This window comes from Saccopteryx bilineata, chromosome 2 (assembly GCF_036850765.1).
Source record: "Saccopteryx bilineata isolate mSacBil1 chromosome 2, mSacBil1_pri_phased_curated, whole genome shotgun sequence".
NCBI lineage: Eukaryota > Metazoa > Chordata > Mammalia > Chiroptera > Emballonuridae > Saccopteryx > Saccopteryx bilineata.
In genome coordinates, this window is record NC_089491.1 from 224472909 (window position 1) to 224491616 (window position 18708).

Here is an 18708-nt window from a genome sequence, read left to right on the forward strand (position 1 = left end):
TTCTTGTATTAATTGGATTGATTGGATTGAATCTTGGCTTTTTAATGTTACCTGTTTCCTCTCAATCAGTATTGTATATTGCCATCAGACAAATCTTTCGGTTGCCTTAACTGTTTTGCTAACCACAGTTACCTCTGAATTTGCTGTTATTGGGTCCAAATTCACTACCCATTTCAAAAAAATGAACATTTCAGTCCTATAGATCTTTCCATTGCTGTCACCTACCATATTCTCTATCGCATTTATATTTTTGTTCATGTTATTTCTTCACTCAGGATGTGTTTCTTGTTTTCTATGTATTTTCTTTTCTCTTAAGGCTTGGATATCTCTGGACTGGATTGAACTTTTTCTTCAGCTTGTTTGTGTAGTATAGTTGGCTTTTAACTAAATACAGATGTTAGCCGTATTCTGGTTACAATATAATGTTTGTATTTTTTTTTACAATATTCTTATGGTTTTTAATTTTTTTTTTTTTAAGTGAGAGGAGGGGAGACAGTGAGGCAGACTCCTGCATGTGCCCCAACCGGGATCCATTCAGCAACTCCATCTGGGGTGGATGCTTGAGTACCGAGCAATTTTTAGCATCTGAGGCTGATGCTCTCCAGTGGAGCTATCCTCAGAGCCTGGGGTCACTCTTGAACCAGTTCAGCCACTGGCTGCGGGAGGGGAAAAGGGAGATAAGGGAGGAAGGGAGGAGCAGATGGTTGCTTCTCCCGTGTTCCCTGACCAGGATTTGAACCCAGGATGTCCATATGCCAGGCCGATGCTCTATTCACTGAGCAACCGGCCAGGGTGTTTTTTATTTTTAAGATTTTATTTATTGATTTTAGAGGAAGAAGGAGAGAGGAGAGGAGCAGGAAGCATTGTAGTACTTGCTTTTCACATGTGCCCTGACTGGGCAAGCTCAGGGCTTTAAACCAGCAATCTCAACATTCCAAGTTGATGCTCTATCCACTGCATCACTACTGGTCAGGCTTAAAAAAATGTTTAAATTGTGATTTACTAGGAATTTATCCTGGTATACAATCTGGAGGATAGATCCAGGTTTTCCCCCCCAGATTGCTGCATAGTTGTCCCTTATTATTTTTGCACGGATTTATTGTTTCTTCACCTGGTTTGAGATGGCACCCTTATTTTAAGTCTTGTATTAGGGTCCATTTTAGAGTTTTTTTTCCATTGGTTATTCTGTCAGTGTACCTACTGTGCCCTATAGTTTTGATTATTTAGGCTTGGTGATAAGTTTTCATAGTCATAGGACTAGATCTTTACTTTCTCTTTGTAAAACTTTTTCTGTCTCTCTTACTGAGATTACATTTGTAAATTAATTTAGAGTCAGACTTTCCTTTTTCATTGTTACACTTTCACTGTAATAGTGTCTTCTGTATTTTTGGATTTCTTATATTTTAGAGCATCAGTTGAAGTTAAGTTTGAAAAACTATTTAAATTACACCTTTAGTAGAAGCTCAGGAAACTGAGTTATATTGTCATTGCTTTTTAGTTTAGCCCAATGGCCAAAGGCTCTCAAAGGTACATGGTCTCTACTGGTGCTGATGGGACAGTTTGTTTTTGGCAGTGGAATTTAGACTCCCTGAAATTCAGGTAAGTGACTTTAGTCATGTAATAAACTTTCTTGTTAAATGTTATGATTTAGTTTAATAAAGTCTGCTTACAAAGAGAAATTATGGATTGTGGCTGCCTTTTTACTTTTGAACTTAATTTTTATTTTATCCAGCATATGTGCTATACTGACTAGTTACTGTTTACAATTTTCTATTTCGTAGTTAGATATGTAAAGGAAGCATGGCTATTATTCTATTTTAATAGGCACATTTTGTGAAAAAAAAAATGAGATAGCATATATGCGAAACATTTTAAAAGCTATTAGAGAATGTATAATTAGATACATAGACATTTAGGCAGGATCACTTAAGAATAAGAAGACCTGAATTTGAGCCTTTGCTGCACAGTGCTGTACCCACCAGCCACATGTGACTGTCAAGTGCTCCAGATATGGCTGGTGTAATGGAGATTAATTTAGATTTAAAAACTGATACCTGATTCAGTTATTACAAAACTTCTAAGCATATTTCAAACTACTTGAACTTGTGAATTTAGTTTTTCAACTGTAGGTTTTATGAAAACTGAATATTTGATGAAAACATTACAAGTGAGATTATAAGTATGCAGTACACTTTGAAAGATTTCAAAATTTTAATATGAAAGAATCTCAAGTTCTCATTAAAATGTCTTTAATGTTGTGATATTTTAGATATCTTGAGTTAAATGAAATGAAACTAATTTCATCTTCTTTCACTTTATTTATTTATTTTTTAAGTTTAGTGAGAGGAGGGGCGGCAGTGAGACAGACTCTCATATACCCCCTGACTGAGATCCACCAGGCAGATCCACTAGGGGGTGATGCTCTGCCCATCTGGGGTGTTGTTCTGTTGCTCAGCAACCTAGCTCTTCTTAGCACCTGAGGCAGAGGCCATGGAGCCATCCTCAGTACCCAGGGCCAACTCACTCCAATTGAGTCATGGCTGCAGGAGGGGAAGAAAGAAAGAGAGAGAGAGAGAGAAGCGAGAGAAGGAGGGGTGGCGAAGCTGATGGGTGCTTCTTCTGTGTGCCCTGACTAGGAATTGAACCTGGGATAGTCATACACTAGGCCAGCGCTCTACCACTGAGCAACTGGCCAGGGCCTCTCCTTTCACTTTTACTGTAACTACTAAAAAATTTTTTTTTTCTTTATCATTTTTTTCTGAAGCTGGAAACGGGGAGAGACAGTCAGACAGACTCCCGCATGCGCCCGACCGGGATCCACCCGGCTCGCCCACCAGGGGCGATTTCCTGCCCACCAGGGGGCGATGCTCTGCCCATCCTGGGCGTCGCCATATTGCGACCAGAGCCACTCTAGCGCCTGAGGCAGAGGCCACAGAGCCATCCCCAGTGCCCGGGCCATCTTTGCTCCAATGGAGCCTTGGCTGCGGGAGGGGAAGAGAGAGACAGAGGAAAGCGCGGCAGAGGGGTGGAGAAGCAAATGGGTGCTTCTCCTATGTGCCCTGGCCGGGAATCGAACCCGGGTCCTCCGCACGCCAGGCCGACGCTCTACCGCTGAGCCAACCGGCCAGGGCCCACTACTAAAAATTTTAAAGTTAAAAATATGGCTTGCATTTCATTTTTGTTGGACAGTACTATACCTTGGTGGTTTTATGTCCTGCATCCTTGATGCTGAATTTTCTTAGACTCTAAGCTGTTGTCACTTCAGTTATAAGATGGGGGTTAGTAGGCCTGCTGTTTCCTAAAATTAATATTTAAACCATGTTAATGTGTAAAACTAATTTTAAAATACCATCTTTTAAAGTCCACGTCCTTTGAAGTTCACTGAAAAGCCTAGACCAGGCGTTCAGATGCTTTGTTCTTCTTTTAGTGTTGGTAAGTACTACTTTTCTTAGTTTTATTTTAGCATTTATTGAGTGACCACATTATTGTTAAGAGCCTTTATCAGATAGATAATAAATGACTGATGTTTATTTCATTAGGTTTAATTTGTGTTAATTTCATTAGTTTCTTATGAGTCTTCCACTCCTCCATTCTCCCTTTTTCTGACTTTGAAAAGTAATCCGAGTCAGTGATGGAAGAGATAGCTGGCTAAAGGCTCAGGGATTCCACATCAGTGATTCCTGTGTCATGTGCCCTGACAGTATGATATACCAAAATTCTTATTTTCTTTTTTTGCATTTTTCTGAAGCTGGAAACAGGGAGAGACAGCCAGACAGACCCCCTGCATGCGCCCGACCGGGATCCACCGGGCACGCCCACCATGGGGCGACGCTCCGCCCACCAGGGGGCGATGCTCTGCCCATCCTAGGCGTCGCCATGCTGCGACCAGAGCCACCCCAGCACCCGAGGCAGAGGCCACAGAGCCATCCCCAGCACCCGGGCCATCCCCGTTCCAATAGAGCCCCGGCTGCGGGAGGGGAAGAGAGAGAGAGGAAGGTGCGGCAGAGGGGTGGAGAAGCAATACTATCTACCTAGAAAATAGTGAGAGATGCCACAGGTTAAAGGTTCAGTCCTACATGATTCTCCCTGCCCCATTTCAAACTTCAGACCAAGTTGTCACCTGTGCTTCTGACCTACTGCCTATAGATTAGAGATTTCCACAAAATCCTCTTTGGAAGCTCTCTGAAGTCTGTTCTTTGGGGGTTTTAATGGAAGCTTCCTTACATAGACATGACTCAGTAAATCATTGCCCATGGCGATTGATTCATCTCTCTTCTTTCTCTCTCCCCAGAGAGTGCACTGCAAGTTCCAATCCTCTAATCATATGGTTGGTTCTCCTAGCAATCAGCCTCCCTCCACCCCTTCCCCTTTCAGTGCTTTCCAAAAGTCACCTTGTTAATATAAACTCTGGTGTGGTTGAAATGAGTTTGTTGAGAATATCAAGATATCTTTCTTGCTCTTTTTTTTTTTTTTTTTTTTAAGAGCGCATGCGAAAGTAAGACAGGGACAGACAGGAAGGAAGAGAGATGAGAAGCATCAACTTACTGTTTCGGCACTTGAGTTCATGGATTACTTTCTCATATTTGCCTTGGCGGGGTCGGGGGGGGGCTCCAGCTGAGCCAGTGACCGCTTACATAAGCCAGTGACTTTTGGCCAGTGACCATTGGCTCATGTCTGTGATCCTGTGCTCAAGCTTGTGAGCTTGTGCTCAAGCCAAATGAATCTGTGCACAAGCCCGCGACCTCTGGGTTTTGAACCTGGGTCCTCAGCCTCCCAGGCTAATGCTCTGTCTACTGTGCCACCACCTGGTCAGGCTGTTTGTTGCTGTTATCACTTAGGAGATTTCGAAGGGTTTATGAGCTGTGCCATAAATGGCGATGAAGAGCAAATATATATTTATTATAAACCTAATATCACACTACATCAGTGGTAGTCAACCTGGTCCCTGCCGCCCACTAGTGGGCATTCCAGCTTTCATGGTGGCGGTAGCGGAGCAACCAAAGTATAAATAAAAAGATAGATTTAACTATAGTAAGTTGTTTTATAAAGATTTATTCTGCCAAACTTAGCAAAAATTTGACATAAAGTACTTGGTAAGTAATTATTATTATATGCTTTAACTTACTGTAATTCTGATTTGTAAATTTTATAAGTAAAGTTACTTCCCTACTTTATAAATCACCATTACTGTAGAACCGGTGGGTGGTTAGAAAATTTTACTACTAACAGAGATACAACAAAAGTGGGCGGTAGGTATAAAAAGGTTGACTACCCCTGCACTACATTATATTAATGTCAAAATGTCTTTATATAGTGAATTGGAAATGGGTCTATTGAGCTAAACTTTTGAAATAAGAAATCTTGCTTAATTTAATACAGAAATTTGGTTTGGGCAGATATTTGTTATAAACTGGATCTTTGAACTTAAACATTTTTATTTCAGGTGGTATGTTTTTAGCCACTGGTAGTACTGATCATGTAATCAGAATGTACTTTTTGGGTTTTGAAGCCCCTGAAAAAATCGCAGAACTTGAAGGCCACACTGTAAGTATTCACATTTTAAAGTTGGTAGATTAATTTTAATAATATTCTTGTTGATATGTATTGTTAACAAAAATTGATATGGATTCTAATTTTCATTTTACTGTAGGAGGAATTGCATTTAAAGGTGAAGGTTATTGACAACTCAGGGAGCACCTTGACAGTGCTGCTATTTTCCAATGGTTTATTGCAGCTTTAAGTTCAGAATCTTGATTATGACAGTTGATTTTGGGTGGGTTAGGTTCAAGTGGGCCTATTTATCTTAACCATGCTCATGAAACCAGAATACTATTTTATAAATATTAATGTATAGTAAGATATATAACTCAGTATTCTGAAGTTTTGGTTAGTGAGCAGGTCATGTTTTCTCCTAAATGAAGTTTTGTGAGGTTATTTATAAACATAGAATTAAATCATTTTAAAAGAAGAAAAATATTTTACATCTAAAGAATCTTAAAACCATACACATATTCAGCCTTGTTATCAGCTGCTTATTAAACCTTTATATTTTGATCACCTTACACACACATCAATTTTTATACAGATATTTTACAGTATGTCTGTCTTTGAGACAAGAGCTATGTTTTAGTAGTCCTTTTAGATTCATAGTTCAATTTTTTGCACTTAAATGTGTAATTCACATTTGAATAATAAGACTAAGCAGTACAAGTGCAGAACTCTTGTAAAAAATGTGCTTTTAGCTCAAAAACCTTTTTGTTTACAGATTATGCAGATGATGTCTTTGTGTTTGTTCTCCCCCCTTCTTGCCCCCTATTTAGGATAAAGTTGACAGTATCCAATTTTGTAACAGTAGTGATCGGTAAGTGTGCTTATAATTCTGGGTTACATGTATGCTTTTAGGCAGATGTACTGGGGTAAATACAGGGGTTGGCAAAAGTAGGTTTACAGTTCATATGGAAAAAGACATGCAGTTATGGTATTACAATAGCTTTATGAACTTTTTTTTTTTTTTTTTTTGTATTTTTCTGAAGCTGGAAACGGGGAGAGATAGTCAGACTCCCGCATGCGCCCGACCAGGATCCACCTGGCACGCCCACCAGGGGGCGATGCTCTGCCCCTCTGGGGCGTCGCTCTGTTGCGACCAGAGCCACTCTAGCGCCTGGGGCAGAGGCCAAGGAGCCATCCCCAGCGCCCGGGCCATCTTTGCTCCAATGGAGCCTCGGCTGCGGGAGGGTAAGAGAGAGACAGAGAGGAAGGAGAGGGGGAGGGGTGGAGAAGCAGATGGGCGCTTCTCCTGTGTGCCCTGGCTGGGAATCGAACCCGGGACTTCTGCACACCACACCGACGCTCTACCACTGAGCCAACCGGCCAGGGCGCTTTATGAACTTTTTTATTACTCACACTGGCAAACCTACTTTTGCTCACCACTGTATATTAGTTGAAAAGTTTCTGGGGCAGTGGGAAGTACATGAAGTGTAAGTTTTTAGGATTGTAGTTTCTGCTGTCTCCTGTGACCAAATGTAGGTCTCCTTTAGCTTACATCAGCTAAATTTTTTTCTCTTTTTGTTTTTATTGGATCTATTGGTTAACAAAATTATACAGGTTTTAGGTGCACAATTCTACAACATATCATTTGTAAACTGTGTTGTGTGTTTACCACCCCAAGAGAAGTCTCTGTCCCTCACCATTTATCCCCCTCTATACCCAACTTTATTTCTCCTTAACCCCTCTCCTTTTGTAGTTTTTAGCACTTCTTTAAAAGGTTATTTTTACACAGTTTCCAGCATAAATTAATTTGAGTTTAAGAGTTAAGATGCTTCAAATGGAGCTATTGCTCTTACTAATTTTCTCGTATGTCTTTCTACTCTCGCATCCTCCACCCCACTCCAGGTGTTATTATCTCCTCAAAACTCAATCTATTTGAGAAGCTAATGATTGACTTTGAAATTTGTTTTACTTCACAGAGCCAAGAAAATTATAGCAAACCAGATTTTTTCATTTAGATATACTTTAAAGCCCTGTCTTTTGATTTAACACCTATAGATTTACCTGCAGTCAAGATAGCTACACTAAAAATGTTTTGCTTGTGATTTTAACTGTCGCTGTTGGTAGTATGTATGTGAGTATAAGGTCCTCTTTTTTCCCCTTTTATTAAATTTAAGGTTTTTAAGTGGTAGCAGAGATGGAACAGCACGGATTTGGAGATTTGAACAGTTAGAATGGAGAAGCATTTTATTGGATATGGCTACCAAAATCTCAGGGTAAGTTGAGATGGTTCGTTTTAAAGTAGGTACCTCATAAGTACTTGCTTTTGTTCAGGGGACTGGAGCTATCCCCTTTTATGAAGAGCTGTTGAAGTGAATGGCTTCCTTCTGCATGTCTGATAGATACTTAAATCTTATGTATCCCCAAAATTTATTCTTTTTTTTCCCTAAGTGATAGGAAGGGGAGGTAGTGAGACAGATTCCCAAGTGTGCCTCAACCAAGATCCACCCAGCAACCCGTCTGGGGCTGATGCTTGAATCAACCATATTATCCTCAGCACCAGGGACCTACACTCAAACTAGTCAAACCATTGCCTGTGGGAAGAGGGAGAGAAGGGAAAAAGGGTGGGGGAGAGAAGCAGATGGTGGCTTCTCTTGTGTGCCCTGACTGGGAATCCAACCTGGGATGTCCATTCATTGGGCTGCACTGAGTGAATGAGCTAGAACCTAAGAATTTATTCTTAACATTTATGTAGGAAAGAACAACATACTTGTTCTTCTGTTTCTCAAAACTTCCTCTTCCTCTTAGGTGTTGCATTTAAAACCACCTATAGTTAAAAAAATATTATAAAAATGTCTCAGGCCTGACCTGTGGTGGTGCAGTGGATAAAGCGTCAACCTGGAAACGCTGAGGTTGCTGGTTCAAAACCCTGGGCTTGCCTGGTCAAGGGACATATGGGAGTTGATGCTTCTTGCTCCTCCCCCTTCTCTCTCTCTCTCTCTCTCTTCTCCCCCCTCTATAATGAATAAATAAAATCTAAAAAAAAAATGTCTCAGGTTTGTCAAATGTGGAAATCTTTTTGTAGATAAGATTTAAGATTTTTGGAATTAAAAAAATAAGTCTTGGTAGCTAAGTATGGTGAATAAAGTGAGCAAACATAGCTTATTGTTAAGGTAAGAAAGTTGTGCTCCAATGGAAGTTATTTATTTACTTATTTATTTTTGGAATCCTAAAATTTGGGCTTGTGAAATGACATTGAAAGCAAGTTTGTCCTTCTATCTTTTTCCTCTACCACTCCAAAGTTTCATACCTTTTTTTGAGTATCTTTGAGGTAAGTTTTATACCCAATAAATATTATAAATTTGAAATAAACAGTTCTTTTTCGTTTGTATATATATATTGGGAGACAGTACTGATGGTGGAAAGAATACATGTTTTGGAGCTCCACCTTTGCTCAGCTACTACTTAGGTTGTTTATTACTGTCTTGATTTGAGAATGTCATTTAATATTAGTCTGTTTCATCATTGGAAAATGAAATGACCATCTTTTTTTTTTTTTTTTTTTTGCATTTTTCCGAAGTTGGAAACGGGGAGGCAGTTAGATAGACTCCTGCATGCGCCCGACTGGGATCCACCCGGCATGCCCACCAGGGGGCGATGCTCTGCCCCTCTGGGGCGTCGCTCTGTTGCATCCAGAGCCATCCTAGCGCCTGAGGCAGAGGCCACAGAGCTATCCTCAGCGCCCGGGCCATCTTTGCTCCAATGGAGCCTTGGCTGCGGGAGGGGAAGAGAGAGACAGAAAGGAAGGAGAGGGGGAGGGGTGGAGAAGCAGATGGGCGCTTCTCCTGTGTGCCCTGGCCGGGAATCGAACCTGGGACTCCTGCACGCCAGGCCAACGCTCTACCACTGAGCCAACCGGCCAGGGGAAATGACCATCTTTAAGTATTATTGGGAATTTAATTTTTTCCCCTAAATTTTTATTGATTAATTAGTTTTAGAGAAGGAGAGAAAGAAAGAAACATTGTTTTGCTGTTCCACTTATTTATCCATTCATTGGTTAATTTTTGTGCATGCCCTGAGCGGGGATTAAACCAGCAACCTTTGCATGTTGGGACAAGGCTCTAATCATTGAACAACCTGGCCAGGGCTTATTGGGAATTTTAAATGATAGGAGGAAAGATGCTAGCACACTGCCTGGTCTAGAGTAGGCATATCTGTTCTTTTGCCCAGTGCAAATATTGTTGTTCTAATTACACTGTAATAGAAATCTAAAGTTACCAATTTTACTTTAGAGTTTATTTCCAAGGCTTCACTTTATATTTTTCCTATTAGTTATTTTTAGAAAAGTTACACATTTTGTCTTTTGTCAATCCTCACTGTTTTCTTTATTTTTAATAATTATAGGAGGAATTAATGTATTCTCTTCTGTGGCTCAAATAGTTGTGCTGGGTATCAAAGTAAATATTTTTTAAATTTAAGTGAGAGGCGAGAAGGTGGAGGCAGAGACAGACTCCCATATGCACCCTGACTGGGATCCATCTAGCAAGCCCCCTACAGGGTGATGCTGTGCCCATTTAGGTCTGCTGCTCTGTTGCCTGGCAACTGAGCTATTTTTAGCATAGCTGCAGGAGTGGAAGAGAGAGAAATGGGAGCCGTGGAGAAGCAGATGGTTGCTTCTCTTGTGTGCCCTGATTGGGAATTGAACCTGGGATTTCCATATACCAGGTTGATGCTCTACCACTGAGCCAACTTGCCAGGGCTCTCAAAAGTAAATTTGATCTTAACGTTTTTGTGGAATGGTCTGTGGTAGAGGATGGAAGGAATATATACTAGAATTCTGATAATCCTTGTTCAAATAGATTAATTACCATTGTTTTAAAATGTTACATTTGGATACTCAAAAGCATCTTAGTGTGAATGCAAATACTTTCACTCTGATTAATTGAAATGATGAAGGGGAATGGGAGTAAAGATAATTTGAAACTGTAGTTCACTTCTGAATAATTGTTTTCTTAGGAAAGTAGGAACATTAGTGTAAATACTGGAATAAAAGTTTTTGAAATGAGACTTAAAACTTCTCACTTTTCTTGCTGCCATACTCTCTTCATGGAGAGAACTTTTTTTTTTTTTTTTAGTGAGAGGTGGGAAGATGGAGGTGGAGGCAGAGGCAGAGACAGACTTCTGCATGCACCCTGATTGGGATCGCCTGGCAGTCCCACTAGGGATGATACTCTGTCCATCTGGGGCATTGCTTTTTTGCTCAGCACCTGAGCTCTTAGTGCCTGAGGCTGAGGCCATGAAATCATCCTCAGTGTCCAGGACCAGCTCGCTCCAATTGAGCCATGGCTGCAGGAGGGGGAGAGAGAGAGAGAGGTTGTGAAAGCAGCAAGAGGGGGAGGGATGAAGAAGCAGATGGGTGCTTCTTTGTGCCCTGACTGGGAATCAAACCTGGGACATCCACACGCTGGGCTGACACACTTACCACTGAGCCCAAGCCTGCCAGGGCCAAGAGAACTTTTTTTATAATACCCTTCCTGGTGGGAATATTCTTTTCTCATGTAAAGTTTTACCTCTTTCAAATCTTGAAAAGCAGATTTTTCAGAATATAAGAATAGATAGATCTATTTGTTTCAGTGTTCTAATTATGGATCTGTTAGTAAATTCAAGGTTATTAAAAGGACTACTGCCTGACCTGTGGTGGCGCAGTGGATAAAGCGTCGACCTGGAAATGCTGAGGTCGCCGGTTTGAAACCCTGGCCTTGCCTGGTCAAGGCACATATGGGAGTTGATGCTTCCAGCTCCTCCCCCCTTCTCTCTCTGTCTCTCTTTCCTCTCTCTCTCCCTGTCTCTCTCTCTCCCTTTCTCTCTCCTCTCTAAAATGAATAAATAAAATTAAAAATAAATAAATGAAATAAAAGGACTACCTTTTAGTTTAAAGGGGAGTGTGGGGTCTTAGTCTTTCTTATATTTTCCCTTTTATGTTACACTTTTTTTCCTGACTGACTGAGTTAGAATTATTCTCTCATCTGTGTTCCATTGTGTTTGCACACTACTTATTCCATATTTTTCCAGATGTTTTTAAAATTTATTTTATTTATTTTTTGTGGCAGAGACAAGAGAGAGTCAGAGAGAGGGACAGATAGGGACAGACAGACAAGGAAGGGAGAGAGATGAGAAACATCAATTCTTCATTGCAGTTCCTTAGTTCGTTGATTGCTTTCTCATATGTGCCTTGACCAGGGGCTACAGGAGACCGAATGACCCTTTGCTCGAGCCAGTGACCTTGGGCTCAAGCTGGTGAGCTTTGCTCAAACCAGATGAGCTCGTGCTCAAGCTGGCGACCTTGGGCTCTTGAACCTGGGTCCTCCACATAGCAGTCCGACACTCTATCTACTGCGTCACTGCCTGGTCAGGCTAAATTTATTTTTTAATTAATTTTTTGTGAGAGAGACAGACAGGGACAAACAGAAAGGGAGAGAGATAAGAAGCATCAATTCTCTGTTGCAGCTCCTTAATCTCCTTAGTTGTTCATTGATTGCTTTCTCATATGTGCCTTGACCAGGGGGTTAAGGGGTGGGAGGGCAGGGGCAGGGGCTACAGCAGAGTGAATGACTCCTTCCTCAAGCCAGCAACCTTGAGCTTCAAGCCAGCAACCTTTGGGCTCAAGCCAGTGACCCTGCGCTCAAGCTGGATGAACCCATACATAAGCCAGCGACCTTGGGGTTTCAAACCTGGGTCCTCTGCATCCCACTCAGTATGATGCTCTATTTACTGGCCCACCACATGGTCAGGCTAATTGATTTTTTTTTTTTTTGAGAGAGAGAGGTAGACTGGCAGGGAGACAGAGGGAGAAGAGAGAGTGAGAAGCATCAACTCATTTTTACTTCACTTTAATTGTTCATTGATTGCTTCTCATATGTGCCTTGACCCAGGGGCTCAAGCTGAGCCAGTGACTCCTTGCTCAAACCATCAACCTTGGGATCATGTCAATGATCTCTTGCTTAAGCTGACAACCTCGGGGTTTTGAACCTGGGACCTCAGTGCTCTATCTACTATGCCATGACTGGTCAGGAACAGCTGTTTCTTTAATTGAAATGTTTATTTTACTACATATTTTTAATTTCTCAGAATGTGTTAATGATTTCAGAAGCACTTAAGGCCTTTTCTCATCCTCCTGCTGTTTAACACTGACTATATTTTACAGAAACTTTGCATATCACTTTCATAAATGCAATGCATTGCAAATACAGTACATATATCCAAAACGTCTTACTGAGAAACCCATAGGACAGTCTGTAGGGAAGTAGTAGTCTTGCTTACAGTTCATCCAGTCAAGTGTCTGCGTGTCAGGCACTTTTCTAGACGTTGGGAATGTGAAGATGAATTACCTTCCTTCTGCCTTTCTAAAATTTCTTGTCATCTCTGGGAGAGAGAAACCTGTTCACAAAAATTAGAGGATATTTCAAAATGAATATGAAGTGTTGAAATACCTTCTAAATTTTGTGAGCAGTAGTCTTCGGTTCAGAAGAAAAGAATAGTAGAAAGGAGGTAGAGGAAAAAAGCTTTGTTGTATGAGTAGCATTGGTGTCTGAAATTTAGCCTTTATTTAGCCAATGAACTGCTTCTGAATCGTCCCCTCTCCATCTGGGTTTCGCCTTCGATAGAGAATCTGTTATGGGTCAGATATGATGAACCCTCTATGTAGAGTTGGTAAGATAAACACATGAACTGTATTAGTTTAGTTATTTTTTTATAGATAAGGGATTGTATACATTGTATAGTCTACCATCCAAGTGAATTTACACATTGTGTATTTTTTTCTTAGGGACTTAACTTCTGAGGAGGAAAGGTTTATGAAACCCAAAGTAACAATGATAGCTTGGAATCAGAATGATAGCATTGTTGTCACAGCTGTGAATGATCATGTCCTCAAAGTGTGGAATTCTTATACTGGGCAACTACTTCATAACTTATTGGTAGGTATTTCTTATCCAATATAACAAATCAAGATTTTTTAAACTATAATTTTATTTTTAAAGCTGTGAAATTACTATATTAAACATGTTTCTTTCATTTATATTATAAAATAGAAATTTATGTACTGATATAAATTACTGTTATTAATATATTTTTAAAAGCCCTTATTCACTATGACGATACGGGTTTTTAATTTGAAACTTAAAACTTGCAAACCTTTTTTAACTATATGTCTTTGTTGAATAAAGGGACATGCCGATGAAGTGTTTGTTTTGGAGACACATCCCTTTGATTCCAGAATAATGTTATCTGCAGGACATGATGGCAGCATTTTTATATGGGATGTAACAAAAGGCTCCAAGATGAAACACTATTTTAATATGGTAAGTGAAGTAGTGGTGTTTTCATGTGTGCATGCATTTGTTTCAAGTGTCTGGAGTATAAAGTTTAGCTAGAAACAAATCTGCCTGTTTTGAAAGTTTATTTACTTAATTTAATTATATATATATTTTTGAGAGAGCGAGAGACAGGGGCTGACAGAAAGGGAGAGATGAGAAGCATCCATTCATAATTGTGGCACCTTATTGCTCATAGATTGCCTTCTCATATGTGCCTTGACCGGGAGGCTCCAGCTGAGCCAGTGACCCCTTGCTCAAGCCAGCGACCTTGGACTTCGAACCAGTGACCTTTGGGCTCAAGCCAGTGAACATGGGGATATGTCTATGAGCCCACACTCAGGCAATGACCCTGTGCTCAAGCTGGATGAGCCCACATTCCAGCTGGAGACCTCTCAGTTTTGAACCTAGGTCCTTAGCATCCCAGGCTAATACTCTATCTACTGCATCCCTCCTTGGTCAGGGTTGGCAGTTTATATTTCTAAAATATCAGGGTATTTATAGCCTAATAAATATCTAACAGTTGTATATACATGAAATTATCTTTATAACTGATTGAAATGAGGAAAAGAGTTTCAAAAGTTATTTATTTAGCTTTGGGTGTATGGGTAAATGTGACTCTATGTTTATATTGGAAAATTATGGTAATTATACACGAATTGAGACTTCTTAGCATTACAAATTTGGCCTGGCAGTCAGTCATTTTAGTAAGTTTAAACTCCAGAGAAGTATTTTTTTTTTTAATTTTTATTTATTTATTCATTTTAGAGAGGAGAGAGAGAGGGAGAGAGAGAGAAAGAGAGAGAGAGAGAAGGGGGGAGGAGCTGGAAGCATCAACTCCCATATGTGCCTTGACCAGGCAAGCCCAGGGTTTCGAACCGGCGACCTCAGCATTCCAGGTCGATGCTTTATCCACTGCGCCACCACAGGTCAGGCAGAGAAATATTGACTTTAGTTCATGACTACCACACTTTATTAATCTTTAATTTATCTTATAGGTTATTAGTCAATAGCCTTTTGCTAATACATTGAAAGAAAAGGTTTTGGGCCTGACCTGTTGGCTCAGTGGTAGATAGTCAGCCTGGTGTGTGTAAGTCCTGGGTTCGATTCCTAGCCAGGGCACACAGGAGAAGCGCCCAGCGGCTTCTCCACCCTTCCTCCTCTCTTCCCTCCTCTCCTTCCTCCTCTCCTTTCTCTCTATGTCTCTCTTCCCCTCCCGCAGCCAAGGCTCCATTGGAGCAAAGTTGGCCCATGCACTGAGGATGGCTCCATGGCCTCCACCTCAGACACTAAAATGGCTCAGATTTCAGTGGAGCAATGCCCCAGAGGGGCTAAGCATCGCCCCCTGGTGGGCATGCCAGGTGGATCTTGGTCGGGCGCATGTGGGAGTCTGTCTGCCTGCCTCCTCCCTGCTTCTCACTTTGGAAAAATACAAAAAAAAAAAAGTTTATGAAGGTGCTTGTCATTCATGGGTCAGAAAGCCTTCACTTTGTATTGGTTTCTCATCTTTCATTTAATCAATCTTAGAACTAATTCTTAGAAGCTCTTTCAGGATTTCTTTTAGGCTAGTAGTATCTAAAGTGAATTTTATTTCCTGAAAATATATATTGACATGCTTAATTAAAATATTTTTAAACTTTTTTCCAGAAATGATATATTATATATAGCAGGTTATCAACATGAAAACAGTTGTTATAGCAAAAGTACTTGCATAAATGTGGTCCTAACTTTATTCCTCTTTTTTTGTTTTCTTGTTAACATGTGCCAAACTTTTATTCCAGTCATGAATGAGGCTTTTTTCCTTCTATGTTTTCCTAGATTGAAGGACAAGGGCATGGAGCTGTATTTGACTGTAAGTTTTCACAGGATGGACAGCATTTTGCCTGTACAGACTCTCATGGGCACCTTCTAATATTTGGTTTTGGATGCAGCAAGCCATATGAAAAGGTCATTTTAAATATTTTCTTACAATACGTAAAATAAGTAGTTATGAAGGGTATTTTGAAAATAGGTTAGATGTGTTAATTTGATTTCCTTGTATTTTCTAATTATAATTAACTGCTTAATATTTGTTTAAACATGTATAAACCTCAAAACAGCAATCTGTAAACTTCCCTGTTCTATTTTTTTGTTTCAACTCCCTTTTCTAGATTCCTGATCAGATGTTCTTCCATACTGACTATCGACCACTGATTAGAGATTCTAATAATTATGTCTTAGATGAGCAAACTCAGCAGGCTCCTCACCTTATGCCTCCACCATTCTTGGTAGATGTAGATGGAAATCCTCATCCAACTAAGTATCAGAGATTAGTACCAGGCCGAGAAAATTCTGCAGATGAACATTTGGTTCCACAGCTAGGCTATGTGGCAACAAGTAAGTGCAAAGCCTTTTTTTTTTCTTTAAGAAAAAAAAATTTCTTTATTTGAAAAATGTAAAGACAATTACAACCTGACTGGTGGTGATGCAGTGCAGTTAGTATCAACCTGAGATGCTGAGGTCCCTGGTTTGGAACCCTGAGGTTGCCAGTAAGTGAGTGCAGACTCATTGGGTGTAAGTGTGGGCTCATCGGGCTTGAACGTGGGCTCACCAGTTTGAGTGTGGGGTTGGCTGGCTTGAGTGTGGGATCATGGGATCTTCAACTTAATCCCATGGTTGCTGGCTTGAGCCCAAAGGTTGCTGGCTTGAGCAAGGGGTGATTGGTTTGGCATGAGCGCCCCCCCCCCCAGGCACGTATGACAAGCAATCAGTAAACAACTAATGTGCCACAACTACGAGTTGATGCTTCTCATATCTCTTGCTTAAAAAAATAAAAAAAGATATTCTGAGTGTTAAAATTAGAAGTGTGTAAAATGCATTCCTGCTGTGCTTTGAAATTTCTCAATTCTGACTGGGAGAAAAATGAACTATATATTTCCAGCCCTGTGAGAGTTCTGGGATTTTTTTTTTTTTACCCTGGGGTTCACCTGGTGGCCCACCCCAGAACCCAACCCTAGCCTCCAGGTCTAGGAGCTTGGTGTTGGGATTTTTTTTTTATTGACACACTGATCTTGATCATTTTTCCCCACTATGGTAGAGGTTTTACCAAATGTATGCACATATCCTTAATTAGTCAAAGAATTGATCGGTCCTTGCTGTGTATCTCTGAGCTTCATGCATTCACACTTTCCTCTAATACTCAGCCGTGCATAGTTTTTAGTCTTCCCCTTGCTCCCAAACTGACTACTCTATCCTCGACTCAGTGAGACTTCTGGATGCCATTTGGGTTTTCTCTTGTTTTACAGCATGGAAACTGCTTCTAGGCTTTTACCTGGAGCAATCAAAGGGCTGGACTCCATTTTCTTAAGATATATTTATTGATTTTATGGGCGGGGGTGTGTGGGATGAGAAGTAGTTGCTTCGCTCTAGCTGTTCATTGGTTGCTTGTCACATGTGCCTTATCTGGGCAAGCCCAGGGTTTCAGACCTCAGTGTTCCAGGTCGGTGCTTATCCGCTGCACCACCACAGGCCAGACAGGCTAGACTCCATATGTTGGTCTTCTCTCAGGGATCACAGTCCTGTGCTGCCTGTTTTCCTGTGTCTGAAAGCCCTTGTTTCCTGTATTTTTTCCCCCCATTGTATTAGTTTATAGTGGAAGGGGCACTTCCTGTAGCACTTAAGCCTTCATGGGTGGAACACTCCTGTAATATTTCAATAGTGACTGCATTATGCCAAATAGAGACAATTACCATTCCAATAACATTTGCCAAGTTACATTTAAATATTTTGTGCTATGAAAGAAAAGGTGTATACATAGGGTATTTTGGGGGGAGAAGAGGAGAGGATTAGAAGTCTCCTTTTCTACTGTTTTCTCTTTGGTTGCATGTTGTGTTCATAGGAATTGGGTGATACATCCACTTCTCATTTTTTTTTTTTTTTTTTCCATTTTTCTGAAGCTGGAAACAGGGAGAGACAGTCAGACAGACTCCCGCATGCGCCCGACCGGGATCCACCCGGTACGCCCACCAGGGGCGACGCTCTGCCCACCAGGGGGCGATGCTCTGCCCATCCTGGGCGTCGCCATGTTGCGACCAGAGCCACTCTAGCGCCTGGGGCAGAGGCCACAGAGCCATCCCCAGCGCCCGGGCCATCTTTGCTCCAATGGAGCCTTGGCTGCGGGAGGGGAAGAGAGAGACAGAGAGGGAAAGCGCGGCGGAGGGGTGGAGAAGCAAATGGGCGCTTCTCCTGTGTGCCCTGGCCGGGAATCGAACCCAGGTCCTCCGCATGCTAGGCCGACGCTCTACCGCTGAGCCAACCGGCCAGGGCCATCCACTTCTAATTAATCCTTTTATTGTTTTAGATTAGGTCTCTAGTTCTTGCTTTCTTAACCCGTTTTTTGAGAGCGATCAAAAAATTTTAGTGATATTAAGATAGTTATGGTAATCTAGCCTAACCAGATGGTGGCATAGTGGATAGAGCATTGGACTGGGACTTAGAGGACCCAGGTTATAAACTCCAAGGTCTCTGGCTTGAGCACAGGCTCACCAGCTTGAGCACGGGGTCGCTGGCTTGAGCGTGAGATCATAGACAATACCCCATGGTTGCTGGTTTGAGCCCAAAGGATTGCTGGCTTTAAGCCCAAGGTAGTTGGCTTGAGCAAGGGGTCACTTGCTCTACTATAGTCCCTTGGTCAAGTCATATATGAGAAAGCAATCAATGAATGACTTTAAGGGGCCGCAACCAAGAATTGATGCTTCTCATCTCTCTCCCTTCCTGTCTGTCCCTATCTGTTCCTCTATCTCTCTGTGTGTCACACACACACAAAAGATAATCTAATGACAGTTATGACATTCTGTGTATCTCATTGTAA

General features: G+C 41.2%; 1 protein-coding gene across 5 annotated transcripts in view; it reads left to right on the forward strand.

The window, feature by feature from the left end:
- The window catches only part of BRWD1 (bromodomain and WD repeat domain containing 1), a 152577-nt gene that overhangs the window by 29131 nt on the left and 104738 nt on the right, over window positions 1–18708 (forward strand). For all 5 annotated transcript variants that reach the window (XM_066259356.1, XM_066259358.1, XM_066259357.1 and 2 more), the window contains exons 9-17: window positions 1499–1599; window positions 3362–3432; window positions 5444–5544; window positions 6321–6361; window positions 7665–7763; window positions 13313–13463; window positions 13713–13847; window positions 15678–15806; window positions 16010–16235. In XM_066259356.1, coding sequence (XP_066115453.1) covers window positions 1499–1599; window positions 3362–3432; window positions 5444–5544; window positions 6321–6361; window positions 7665–7763; window positions 13313–13463; window positions 13713–13847; window positions 15678–15806; window positions 16010–16235 — 1054 coding nt within the window. The remainder of the gene's footprint in view (window positions 1–1498; window positions 1600–3361; window positions 3433–5443; window positions 5545–6320; window positions 6362–7664; window positions 7764–13312; window positions 13464–13712; window positions 13848–15677; window positions 15807–16009; window positions 16236–18708) is intronic.